The following is a 14,639-nucleotide window of genomic DNA, read 5'->3' as shown; positions in this document are numbered from 1 at the left end:
TATATTTAATAATTCTTGAAATCGATGTTTTCAGAAATTAGATTGGATTTTTTTCTTATTCAGCTTTTTTTACATTAACATAGTAGGGTTATGTCAGGGAAAAAGAAGAGACCTGGAAAATTTTATATTGGTTACAAGTTTGTCCTATCTAGTGTTTAGTAGTTTTTGAAATGATCTTCACAGGAAATGGTCAGGTCATACAAAAAATAGGATTCATATTTCAGGGTAATTGCAGAAATATTCTATTTAACTTTTATAATATTATCTTCAAGAAACAAATATGGTTCTTTTACCTCATTAACTCAGATGAAAATAATTATTCTATTTCTCAGCTGTATTCTCATATTTCCATGGATAGAAATTACTTTTAAATTGATCATCAATTTTATGACCAGCAGCATTTTAAAAGAGCTTTTTATCAGACTATGATACTAGTGAAATTGAAGAAAGCTGAAAATTATAACATCAATGCTATTGCCTACATTTTAGGATTTTGTGTGTATGTGTATGTTTAGAAATAGAAAAGTCCTTGTTACTGCAATTAAAGCAAGATTTTTAAATTGTATTTTGTTGTAAATTTCTTTTCTCCCATTATTTAATTTTCTTAATGATAGTATTTTGAGAGATTATCATATTTATGTACTTTATACATATATAAATGTTGTGACATTTTTCATGTGAATTAATTCACCTAATTCTCTCTACAATTTTATTATTTTTATAATCCATTTTTTCTTGAGATAAATTTTATTTCTTGAAATTCTATAAAAAGAGTGATCCTGATTTTAGCAGGTTTCCTGCTATGTGAACCTCTGAAATCTCAAGTTAGTAATTTCAGTAAACTAAAACTATTTTAAAGTATTATTTTTATGTGAAATACTAAGTATCTTTTAAATAGCTTGAAGGTAGATGTGAGAATTGATAAGATGTTTAGGTTTGTTCAGGCACCATTACTTGTGCTTGAACAGAAACCACTTCAGAGGTAATTGTCCAGATTTTAGATCTTTTGAGCAGATTTTACATTGAATTTTTTAGTTTTCATTTTCAGGATATTTCAGAAAACTTCAACAGTAAATTTTCTACTTTGTATTTTATCTCTCTGTTCCCTACTCTGTAACTCTAAGTAAATAATTTTTTTCGTCAACTAGGAAATATATCAAAGTTCAGCTGTTGTAAATTAAATCACTTCAAGTGAGCCAAATGTATAGTTCAATAACTGCCTAAAGTAATCTAAAAAATAAATTATGATAAAGTCTAGGATTATTCTTGACTCTTCTTTCTGTTATCTTTCATTTTTAATTCATTTTGTCAAGTCTTTTTCACTCAATCTCCACTAAAATTCTCCCTAACAACTCAAACTTGTTTCTTTTTCTCCCCTTATAAAGCTTCCAGTATAATTCATGTTTTACCACCTCTTGTTTAGATTAATAGTCTACTAATTCATTTCCTTGCTTCCAGTCTCTCTTCAATGTATTCTCCATAGACTTGCCAAAACAATCTTCTCAAAATAGGGATCTGACAGTAACTTTCCTGTTCAAGAAGCTTCAGTGGCCTTTCCTCTTAAATCTTACATTCAGTATCCTACAATGACATTAAACTCATGCCTGGATCAGTCTCTCCCTCTTCATCTCTTCCTTATGGTTTGCCTGGATTTCTTCAGCAAAAAACCAACAAAACCCCCAGGAAACCGTTCCTGATGGTCTTTCATTTTAGTGTCTTCCTTGGTTGGTTATTTTCATTTTATCCTATGAATATATTGCTTGTAAATATATCTTTGCACATTGTCTCCCCCATTAGACTGTAAACTCCTTGAGAGCAGAGGCTATCTTTTGCCTTTCTTTTTAATCTTTTAGCACGGTGCAAAGCACTGAGTGGACAAAATAAACATTCTTTGGTTACCTGTAGAATAAAATACAAACTTGTTATTTTGGTACTGAAAACTTTCCACAATCTGGCTTCTAGTAATTTTTACAATTAGATTCTGTGCTGTGCCACTTCATGTACTCTGATTTTCTTCAAACTCCATTACTACTCATTTCTCCATTTTTAATGTAATATCTTCTATCTCCATTGATTTGGGCAAATTATTTTTCTACTTCTATCTACTTCTATTTATACTTTTTTTATCAGCACCTCTTAGAATTCTTCCTTCAAGTCTCCACTCTTTGAAAGAGTCAGAGGATCTGATGAAAATCCTGCAACTGATTCTTGCAACTAGATTTTTGCAAGGCAAATAGGGTTAAGTGGCTTGCCCAAGGCCACACAGCTAGGTAACTATTAAGTATCTGAGTCCGGATTTGAACCCAGGTACTCCTGACTCCAGGGCCAGTGCTTTATCCACTGCACCACCTAACCACCCCCCCTGCAACTGATTCTTAATACTTGTTGTGACTTTGGGCAAGTCACTTAACTTCCCTGGATCCCAGTTTCTTTATCTCTAAAATCAAGGGATTGATTGAGATGGTCTCTGGGTTTCCTTCCAGCTTTAAAACCATAACCCTATATTCCTCATTTACCTGCAACTATTTTTGACCCCTTCCTTTTTTGTGTGTTTTTTGGATTCTCTATCTAGGATTTAAAGTCTCTGAGGTCAGGACTATATAATCTTTGTCTAGCTGTCCTCATTGTCTAACATATTGTATTGCACTTAATTAATATTTTAAAATATATATATATATATATAATTGAATTGAATAATACCTCAGATAGGGAAATATATTCTAAATTTTACATTAAACTTAAAAATTCAAATACATTACTTGGGTCAATAGAAATTGTTCAGTACACTCTTGCTAATTCCTTGATTTTAAGTAAAAGAAATTCTATATGAGAACATGAAAATTATGTAAGAGTAGGAAATCAAATTCTGTGTCACAAAATAGAATCCACTTTAGGGTTGTACAGAAGGTATGCATTTTTAAAATATAAGGATAAAAGAAGATGATGGTTTAAAATGGTCAGCTTTGACCAAGAGTACAAACTTGATACATAAGAAAGAAATGGGGAAAAAAATCATAGGGTTGTAGAGGACTGAACAATTTATCATCATAGGTGAGCTATTGCCTAGTCTCTCTTCCTTATCCTATAGCTGTTTTTTTCAATATTGAAAAACATTTAATTGTCCTTAGTCAAGTCATACTGACAAGCATTTGTAGTTGGTCATTTCCCCCTTGGTGTTATCTAAGAGAAAAATGCCTTTAGCTCTCTCTTCTTTAGTCAGTATTACAGCCCAGTTTTTATTTTCCTATCTAAAGGCCTAATATGAATTCATCTTTAGTTGTTTTTGTTGGAGAAAAATGCAATAGCACAGTACAAGGAGCAGTTTTGAATCCTATCTGTAATACTTGGGCTTTCTGAGTTTCCCTTTCTCCACATGTAAAATATGATAAATAATCATTACAGTAGTGTCCTTTACCGTATTGTTAGGGGAGTGCTTTATAAATTTTAAACCATTCTGTAAGAAATGGTGCTTTTGTTTAATCATTTAGTCTTTTCCAGCTTTTTGTTATCCTATGAACAGTAACATTCCAGTACCATGGAGTTTTCTTGGCAAAGATACTGGAGTAGTTTGCTGTTTTCCTTTTCCAGTGGATTAAGACAAACAGAAGTGATTTGCCCAAGGTCACACAGGCAGGATGTTGGGTTTGAATCAGGTCTTCCTTATTCCTGGCTCAGTTTTCTATCCACTATCATCTAGCTGTTATGCTGATTATTCACATGATTTTCTCTTAGTACAATTATAAGGTTCCTGAAAGCAAAAGCAGTTATGCTGAATTCCTTTTTCCATGTCTCTTTGGTGCCTAGATTAATTGCATATCTAAAAGGCATTTAATAGTTGTTTACATTATTTAAATTAAATTTTCTCCACAGACATTTTAATGCCAAAATGGTAATGAAGGGAAATGTGGTGACTATAGCAGTAGTGAATGAGGCAGTATGATGTAATGGAAAAGCACTTGGTTTTAGTATTCAAGGATCTCATTTCCATTTCTTGCATTGCCAATTGTGTAAGGTCGGGCAAGTCTGCCCACTTTAGGCTTCAGTTTTCTAGCCTCGAAATGAAACATCTCTTAATTCTAGGGTCTTCCTTCTGTTAATTATTTCTTATTTATCCTGTTTATAACTTGGTTGTATATATTTGTTTCTTTGTTGTCTCGTCCATTAAATTGTGAGTTTTGGAGAGGCAAGGATCGTGTTGCACTAATTTTGTTGTATCAACTGCCTAGCACATTGCCTAGCCACTTAAGTAGGCACTTATCAAATGTTTATTGATTGATTGAAAATGTTAGAGTAAAAAATCTTCCATATTGCCTTCATCTAGAAAGTCCTTTAATTTTAGTAATGCATATTTTTTTAGAAAATACCCTTCCCCCCCCCCCACTTGTTTACTCTTTGTAAGTTTTTATCAAAGTATGGCTACAACTTGAACACAGAGGAAAATTTTTAATTATTTTTTTGCAATAGCTGAATAAAAGTAAAATCACTGTTACTTGATACTCATTGGTCTTCAAATGAAAATATATTTTAGATTTAAATAAAATATGAACAATAAAACAATCATTTGTTTTAAAACATTCAAATGAATTAATTTTGTGCTGATAAATATTTTAAAAGACATTTTGTTTCTTGTGAAATCTATTTTAATATTTTTTAAAAGCTATTAAATGAGTGGGAATATATATATATGTGTGTATATATATATATATATATATGAATCAGACACTGAACTTTTGTCTGGATCTATGGAACTTGGATATAAATAGAAAAGATCATAGCTATGGGGAGAAGACCTATACTGTAAAGGCTTTTCTGCATAGATTATGAACATCATAACTCAATAATTTTTTTCAAAACTATGGTTATAATTGGACCCAATGGGGGTCTCTTTCTTTGATCAGATCACAGTAACTGTGACTTTACACTGGAAAATGTCACTACTGTGAAGGTTTATCACCTGTAGAGCCAGTCTTTTCTCTGATGCTGTGTTCCTTTCTCATTAGCATTATTCAAAGTTTAGTTGTTAATTAGGTTGACACTTCAATTACAATCATTATCTACAAGAGTAGTCATGTCTTGCTTGCATAAAAGACCCTAAAATACTTTTCCTATATATTTAAAAGGAAGGAATAAAAGCAGTTTGAATACAGGATTGACTCATGAAGACAAGAATATACTCTATTTAAAAAAACCTAAATAGCTAAACTTGATTTTGTGTGATTTTTTTCTATCAATTTAAAAATGTTTTGTAGTACCTTAATTATTTCTTTGATAGGTAATGATGAGTAATTGAATATGAATGAACATATTTTCCAAGTGGACATTTTTTCATGCATTCTAAGTGTTTTGACTTTGCACAATTTGAAAAGAAGAGGATAGAATGAATTGAAGGAACAAACCAATTTATTCTCAGTTTTCATTTTGATTATGATTAAGTCAAGAATTTTTCCTAACTTAAAATGTTGTCAAGTGAGAGCTATTGGTATGTCTTATAAATATCTTCTAAAATATGAACTTTTGCATCAAGCCAAATAAGATTGGTAAACCTCAGAAATCAGGCAAAAAAAAACCCCCAATGTTTTTTTTTCTTATAAGGAGTTCTATGAAAAACAACAGTACTTCTCAGTTGGTTTTTGACCATTCTAGTATTGAGAAATGCCATAAAGAAAATTATATTGAAAAATACCCATCCTCCTTTGGTAATAAATAATGGTTGACCAAATGCATGGCTAGAAATTGTACATGCTAATAAGGCATTTAAAAATACAAAATTAAAAATCAAGGTAATTGTAAGTAAACCTTGGGAGCCTTAACACATAACCTTACATACATAAATGAAAGATACCCAACTGGCTTCATCTCAAACAAGTAGACACATGTTATGATTGCTAAAATATTTCTGAAAAGTGGCTCACAAGCAGTTTACTATAAAATAATTAAAGATTATTTATGTCAAGAGGCCTTGGGAAAAAAAAAGAGAGCATAAACCAATTTGCATTAGCACTTTCCCATAATCTCCTGCTTTCCTTTCAATTAACGAACCAGCAGGTGCTCTCTACAGTTAAAAAGATAAGCTATCAAAGAGGAGGATGATTTTTTGGCTGACCTGCAGACACTGTGGTTTGCCTGCTGATTGGGTTCATACCTTGCTGTACCAATTTCTGAGGTGTTAATTTAACTGTTCCTCTCTGTCACACAGGTCTCGGCCTTGAAAAATAAACTGAAGAAGCAGTCTACAGCTACGGGTGATGGAGTAGCTAGGGCCTTTCTTAGGGCTCAGGCTGCTTTGTTTGGATCCTACAGAGATGCATTGAGATACAAACCTGTAAGCATTTCTCTATTATTTCATTTTTCTTGAAATGGGTAGAAGTATGAATCCCATTCACAACTGAAAAAGATTGGGACTTAGAGTGTTTTTTTAGTGTTGTTTTTTTTAAAAAAAAAGATCATTTTCACTCCCTTTCTATTATGTAACTTGAGTCCTGAAATGAATTCATTTTTGTGGATGTTAAACATCATCTTATTATTTCATTATTTACCTTTAAATTAGCATTTTTCTTCATTTCCATTATTTTAGTCATCATTATTCCTAAAAATGTACCATAGAATTGATTCATGAGTTGTAATTGATTTATTTAAAATAACAATTCTCATTAAAATAAAGAAATGAAAGTAAATGACAATTGGTCCTAAAACATTATTTAGTTCTAAACATAAATAGGGGGAAAATAATAGGAAAACATTTTATATCAAATATTAGATCAAATCTTTCAGATTAGTGCTCTTGCACATTCTGATAACATTCACAGAGTATGCTTAACTTATTTTGCATATTTAATTTGTGACTTTTTAAAAATTATGGATTACAAATAACCATGACATTTGTCCATTGTTCCATTGGATAGAGAGTGAAATATATTAGTTCTTTCATCCGGATAGAGGTTAAAAGGTTTTGCAATCTGTTTATATTATGTGATTAGGTAAACAAGTTATTGCATTGCATTTTATATTCTATGATAGAGCATGCATATACATTAATAGTAGCTTAATACATACTTGTGGAATTGAATTTAGATTGTAGTAATTAAAATAACACTTTTGCATGTATAGAGGAGTGCAAGTGACCAAATATAATCTTTTCGTTAAATCAGGTTGGGAGATTGTATTTATGCTTTTAGAGAATTACAAAGTTGATCCTTTTGTTCTTTTCATTGTACTGGTTGATTTTTTAGCAATAATGATAGTAACCTATGTTGCCATCTATTCCTTTATTAATTTTTTTTTATTTTTTAGCATCAGTAATTTAAGTCAATTAGACTTAATTCAATTATGTGCCCTATCTGATTTTTATTCAATTCCATCACAACTTCTTCCGGGCCTTTTCTGTTCCTTAGAAGTGCTATTGCCGGGGCAGCTAGGTAGTGCAGTGGATAGAGCACCGGCCCTGGAGTCAGGAGTACCTGAGTTCAAATCTGACCTCAGACACTTAATAATTACCTAGCTGTGTGGCCTTGGGCAAGCCACTTAACCCCATTTGCCTTGCAAAATCCTTAAAAAAAAAAAGTTCTATTGCCTTCTCTACATTCCTTCTTCTTTGTATGTGTTGTATGTATATGTGCATTTATATCAAGTTCCTTGAGGACTTTTTTTTGCTTTTTCTTTGTAACCCCAACACTTAGCACAGTGCTATAGTAAAAATTTAATAAATGCTTGGCATATATATTTTATATATATATATATATATATGTGTGTGTGTGTGTGTGTGTGTGTGTGTGTGTGTATAAAATGTTCTAACAAGTCATTTCATGTGTTTGAGTATATTTCATTTTAATGTTATTATTGTGAATTGATATTCACCACCCAGGACTTCCCTTTCCCCCCTTTGGAAGAAAAAGTTATATATAAACAGGAAACCTGCACATGGTCTATTGGCATCAAACTTCTATCTATAAGCTTTGTCTACTTTTACTTCTAGTTCTCAACTATTTGCTCAAGCATATTTTTTTGCTGCTTTCCTATATTCATATTTTCACTGAAAGAAACAGGTGTTAAAAAGTATATCTTGATTGAATTGGGAAGGGTCATATTCATAGTATATTTTCTGTTTTTCTTATTCCGTTTCAAATTTTAGACTGAAGTCATTGTTATAGTGATATTTTTTGCATATGGTATAATGAATATTACAATGCAAAAAAATTATTCTTGTTGCCTTTGAAGACAAAACAAAACAATTCTGCCAACTCCTTTATTTCTTTTTAATAGGTAATGAGTGAGCTGTCCCTTTATTTAGCTGTAAGTTTGGTTTTCTACTTTAATTTCTAAAGGAAAAGTTTAGTTTAATGTTATTCAGTTTTTCTAATATAATATCAATTTAATTACTAGCCAGTAAGCTCATATTTTTATTATAAACTGTTAATACTATTTAGAGATTATCTTAAAAACTATTTGATTATCTGATCTCTTTGTCCCCTTTCTTGCCGCTCTTCCAGTAGCACTACTGAAGTAAAAGAAAGCCTCAGAGGACTGGGTGCCAATTTGTATTTTTCTTATTTTAATAGATTTGCATAGACAAGGAAGTTATTACCAAATAACCTTTCAGCTTAGTGATTAGCATCTCCCTATTTAGCCATTTTGATCCTTGAAATACAGGTGTGTTTTTTTTCAATTGTGGTTGAAGTCTTTCTGGAATAGTAGAACATGCCAGAACTTAAGCTGTGCTTGTTGTATGCCCTTTAATATGAGACATTAGTGTGGAACTCTGAGCGAAGGCTGTCACAGTGAAGAAGACCTAGTCCCTGCCTTCAAGGATCTTAAAATCTGTCATGGAAAAATGGAGTGTTCCTAATTATCATAAGACAAGATGAATAAAGATAAAACATGAAAAGTATGGTTAAATTGTAGTAATACTCAATACAAATAAAATCAATTCTGGTAGGAAGTAACTGGAGAATATAATGGAATATTTGTCATTTAAATTTATCTTGATTGATAAAGTTTCACTTGCCAAAGAAATGAAAAGAAGTCTTTTTTTTAGTATAGGAAACAGTATGAGGAAAAGCATAGAAATTGGGAAGAGTAAGTAGTAGATTTTAAGTACATTATATAATCAAGAAGAGATATGGTGTAAAATAAGCTTGGAAAAAAAGGTTGTAAATTCATTATGGCAGTTCTTAAATGTATTGTTTAATTTGATAGACATTGGAGAGTTTTGAAATTTTTTTGTTTAATTTGTAGATGAAAACTAATAAGAAATTTACTTTAGAAAGACCGTGCTAGCAGAGCAGGATCTCAAATCTCTTAATAATTTGATCTCAATCTACCTTTCCAGGCTTATTTTATAAATTCAGCATCCTATCTCTTGACTCCATACCCCTAATATTCTCCTTCCTCATTTCTGTCTCCTAAAATCTCTAGCATTGTCCAAAGCTAAACTCATGGGAAGTATCCTGTGTGAAGCTTTCTCTGATCTTCCACTTGTTAATTATTTATCCCTACTCAGATAGTTAAATATATACTCACCCATTGATATGTTCTTTTCCCTCAGCTTAATAATCTCTGTTTGAAGGCAGGCATTTTTTACTTTGTCTTTGCATTCCCAGTGTCTAGCACAGAATCTTGTACTCTGTAGACATTTAATAAATGCTTATTGAATGGAATTGGATTGAATAGCAGAAGTGCTTAGCATAATATGGATGACCAGTTAGAAGGTCTTAGTAACAGTTAAGAATTCATTGTGACTAAATTTTAAATAATAATCTTCTCTTCCCCCCCTTTAAACTCAGTTTATCTGAATTTTAAATATATTTTGTTAGTATCTATTATTTTGTGTCAAAATGAGTTCATTTAAAGGTGAATAATTTTCTATTGAGTTGCACTAACTCTTTGAAATGGGAAAAAACTGTAGTGAAGCTTTTTTAAAAACAATTCTTGTTTAGATATAAGTTGTTTGTCCTAAGTACTAAATTTCGTCTTTTTAGGCAAGCAATATGATAGCTATATACATGTGAAATCACACAATTTCCATGAAATTTCCATGAAACTTCTGTATATGAGTTTTGGCTGCTTTCACTTCTTGCTTCTCAGCTGATTTTTCAAGTGTATTTTTTTTACTGCTTTCTTATGTTCAACTTCTCACTGCAAGGAACAGGTATTAAAAAGTATATATTGATTGAATTTCCATGTTAGTCATATTCCCAAAAAAGGACAAGAGAGTTAAAGAATGTGAAAAAATTATATGTCAGTTTGCAGTCTGAATTCATCAATTCTCTCTCTGGAGGTGGCTCTCAAATTTTTGTATGTACTTTGGAATTGTCTTGGACCATTGTAGCCAAGTTTTTCTGCAGCTGATTATCATTAAAACGTTGCTCTTACTGTGTATAATCATCTTATTCTTCTTACTTTTGCATCTTTTCATATAGTTTTTGCCATGTTTTTTTAATGAAACCATTCCCCTGTTGTTTCTTTTAGTACAATAGTACTCCATCACAATCGTATACCCCAGCTTATTCAGACATTCTCTGATTGATGAGCATCCCCTTAATTTCCATTTCTTTGCTACCTCTATGAATATTTATGTACATTCATGTCTTTTCCCTTTTTCTTTTTTATTTCGTTTTAATTTAAGATAGTGGGGTTAAGTGACTTGCCCAAGGTCACACAGCTAGGCAATTATTAAGTGTCTAAGGTCAGATTTGAATTCAGGTACTCCTGACTCCAAAACTGGTGCTCTGTTTTTCCCTTTGCTTTCATCTGTTTGGGATACAGCCCTAATAGTAGTATTGCTGGGTTTCAGTGAGTATATATATATATATATATATATATATATATATATATATATATATATTATATATTATATATATACACACACATATATATATAGTTTTATAGCTATTTTAACATAGTTCCAAATTCTTCTATAGAATAGTTGGACTAATATAGTACTTTTTCTTCATCCTCTCCCTATTTTTAAATAATCATGCGAATTTCCTTTAAATTATGGCAACTGTGATTCGTAGATTAAGACAAAATTCTTACATTGTAAAATTTTGGACACTGAAGGGAATGTCAAAATCATGTTGTTTAATTCCTTTATTTTATAGATCAATAAAATAGGTCCCAAAGAGATAAAATGACTTTCCCAAGGTTATAAAGTAGTTTTGGAGTATCTTTATTTTGAATAGCCTCTAATTAAACAAACCACATACATGTACTATGTAACTACTTTTCTTTTTAACCTGAAAAAGAATTTAAGGTTATCTACCAGCTCCATTTATGTCAGACTCATAGAAACACAAACAACAAGCTCCAAAAACTTGACTTGGTTCACATAGATCATTAGAAGTAATGTGAGACTACTAGGTCTAAACCCTGAAGAGATCATGAAAAAGGGTAAAAACGATCACTTGTACAAAAGTATTCATAGCAGCCCTGTGGTGACAAAGAATTGGAAATTGAATGAATGTCCATCAATTGGCGAATGGCTGAATAAATTGTAGTATGTGTACATTATGGAACACTATTGTTCTAATAGAAACCAGGAGGGATTGGAATTCAGAGGGGCCTGGAAGGATTTGCATGAACTCATGCAGAGCAAGATGAGCAGAACCAGAACATTGTATACCCTAATAGCTACATGGGGTTGATGATAAACCTTAATGGACTTGCTCATTTTATCAGTGCAACACTCAGGGGCAGTTTTAGGGTATCTGTGATGGAGAATACCATCCATATCCAAAAAAAGAATTGTAGAATTTAAACAAAGACCATTACCATTAATTTTTTTTAAAATATGTAATTTTGCTATCTCTTATATTTCACTGTTTCCTTAAGGTTATGATTTCTCTTTCAACACATTCAATTTTGATCAATGTATAGCATGGAAACAATGTAAAGGCTATCAGTCTGCCTTCTTGGGGGGGGGGAGCAGGTAGGCGAGATTGGGGGAAAATTGTAAAATTAAAAAAAAATTTAAAAAAGTGATGTGAGAGTAAAAGAAATGGGCTCCCATCATAATTTCAACTGTTTCTATTCTGAAACTCTTTCCACTGTATTTAATCATGATGGTGTTTGAAAAGTCATTTTAAAATCCTGCTGAAAGACTTAAGACAGGCATTAAGCAAAAAAGAATTCCTATCAGTTTTTAAATACCTTACTCTTGCCTCAGTTCTTCATATTTCACCTTCTCCTTTTCTGCTGGATTGTCATCTGAGGAAACCTCTGCCCTGGAGCTCTTCTTTAATTATTTGTGATTACTTCTCCATGATATTAGCTGTGTTTCACCTTATCTTTGAGGTCTGTTCTCATATTTGAGCAAAGGCCTCTGCTGGTTCCACTTCTGAGAATTCTTCTTAGACCTGGCTTCGAGATTTCTTCTGACTCATTTAAAGATACGATCTCAACCAACTCTATTTATCCAGAGTACAGTCTCTTGTAGGAAATATTCAAATCTGTCCCATGAGAAAACAGAGTTCACATTTCTACAAAATCGCAGCTAGGCCATAAATATTTGTCCCTTGGTCACTAATTCTAGATATTGGTGTTTACTAAACTTCAAAGTCCTCATATCGATCATTTTTAAATTAGATGCCATCATTTTCACTGTTATTTCTTTACTCTCTAGTTTCTCTCTGAATTCCTATTTCAGTGTCTTTCTCAACAGCTCCTTTTTTCTGCCTCCCTCATTAATAAAATTTTTCATGTAAGAAAGGGTTACCATATTATAAAGACTTCCTTGTTTTTCCTAAAAATATTAGTATCTTCATATATTTTTTCTTAGTGATTTAACCAGCAGTTTTATTCACTTGTAGAATAGTAAGGAGTAGGTGTTTACAAAGGAAATGGAGTCAATAGACAGAGTTATTGGAACAGTGGTTGTGAGAAATTTTGTATATGTATTTTATGTATATGCATATAATATGTATAATAATAGTAATATGTTGATTGGATCATAGGAGCAGAAAAATTAGAGCTGGAAGGGGGCATTAGAAATTATCTAATCCCATCCCCTTCTTCCCTACCCCACAATCCCAGATGAAAATCAGATATATAGTTACATTTTTAAAAATGTCAATTGTTGAAGCTTTTTAGATAATCTGTCAGATTTTGAACAACTGTTAAATTTAACATAAAAGGTAAACTAGTTTTTTTATTTTTAATTTTGAACATAATTTTCATTGCAACTAATTTCTGTTAAAACTAATTTCTTCCTGGCTTTATCTTTTGACCTCTTCTAACTTAATAAACTTATATTTGAGAAATATATTTGTGGAAGGGTAAATATAAAAATAATAAAATTATTTAAATTTATTTAAATATTAAATAAAATGATTAAGTAGTAAGTTTTCAACTGGTTCTGTAATATCTTTTCAGAATACTATAAAAACAAAATACATGGAGACCAAAAGAAAGCTAGATAACAGAATATTATATAATAAAATCATTTCCCTCCATGAATAGGGAAAAAGCTCTCAGCAGGTAACTTTATGCAGGAAAGTATATGATAGTAACCCAGTGTTTAAAGTTATAGAAAAAAGTGATCCATGGAACTTTTGGCCATGTAGACAGGCAAATATAAGGCGTCCTCTGGGACTTGTTTAGGGCACACTAATAGTTACTGGCTATGGGCTATCAGTGACCTACTAATTGCCCATAGCATTTTCTCAGTTCTTCGCCTCCAGTGGTAACACCCCAATCTTGAAATGCTCATCCCTTTGGTTTCTTGGCATTGCATGGTCTGTTTCTTCTTTGCCTCCTTTGCTACCTTCACTTGTAGTTTCTTTTTGGGGGAGAAGGGATGAACAGGGAAGGCAGCCAGGATTAAATGATTTACCCAAGGTCACAGAGCTCATATGTGGACTCAGGTACCCCTGACTTAATGGTCATTTTTCTGTCCCTTGCTACCCCACCAAATTCACACTTGTTTCTAGATGTTGGTATTCCTCAAAAACAACAATAATAAAAAAAGATAGTGATAATTTCTTCTGCCTCTTTTTTCCCCTTCCTTTAGAATCCTATCCATGCTGGGGCATCAACAGTCACTTCCATACAGTAGATTCTTAGGCCAACATTTCATGTTGAATAGAGTACTGTACTTATAGATAAATGAGGTCAGGAAGACCTGGGTTCAAATCATTCCTCTAACACTGACTTCATTGACAGCAGACACTTAACTTCCCTGAATCTCAATTCCCTCATTTGTAAAAATTGAGATGATAATACTTCTTCATACTGTTGTGGAGGGCATTCAGTGAAATAAAGTATGTAAAGCACTTTCCAAATTTAAAACCCTATTGGAATCTCTGTTATAATTTTTCTCTAGTCCCGACTTTCATCCCATCCCTTTCCTTATTTTTCTACCAAAATGGTAGCCATCTTTAGCTAGATATCCCAACAGTCTAAAATCAGGTTCATCATCATTTCTAAACTAATTTCTCTTCTTAATGACTCTTTTTTCTTGAGCCTTTTTTTCTCCTCAGCCATGCCAGAAACCTTTGGAATTCTCTTGAATTCTTCTTGTCCCTAACAGTCCACTCTGTCAGTTCTACTTCCCAAATATCTTATCTAATTTTTCTTTCCATCCTTATTGCATTCACCTTCTGTCAACAAACATTTATTAATAACTTACCTTGTGTGCTGTTTTATGT

General features: G+C 32.0%; 1 protein-coding gene across 4 annotated transcripts in view; it reads left to right on the top strand.

Moving 5' to 3' along the window:
• The window catches only part of DENND1B (DENN domain containing 1B), a 365,288-nt gene that overhangs the window by 274,624 nt on the left and 76,025 nt on the right, over nucleotides 1–14,639 (top strand). For all 4 annotated transcript variants that reach the window (XM_074222288.1, XM_074222287.1, XM_074222286.1 and 1 more), the window contains one exon: nucleotides 6,197–6,322. In XM_074222288.1, coding sequence (XP_074078389.1) covers nucleotides 6,197–6,322 — 126 coding nt within the window. The remainder of the gene's footprint in view (nucleotides 1–6,196; nucleotides 6,323–14,639) is intronic.

The sequence above is a fragment of the Macrotis lagotis genome, chromosome 2 (genome assembly GCF_037893015.1).
Source record: "Macrotis lagotis isolate mMagLag1 chromosome 2, bilby.v1.9.chrom.fasta, whole genome shotgun sequence".
NCBI classification, from domain to species: domain Eukaryota; kingdom Metazoa; phylum Chordata; class Mammalia; order Peramelemorphia; family Peramelidae; genus Macrotis; species Macrotis lagotis.
This window is presented reverse-complemented; position numbering and strand designations above follow the sequence as displayed.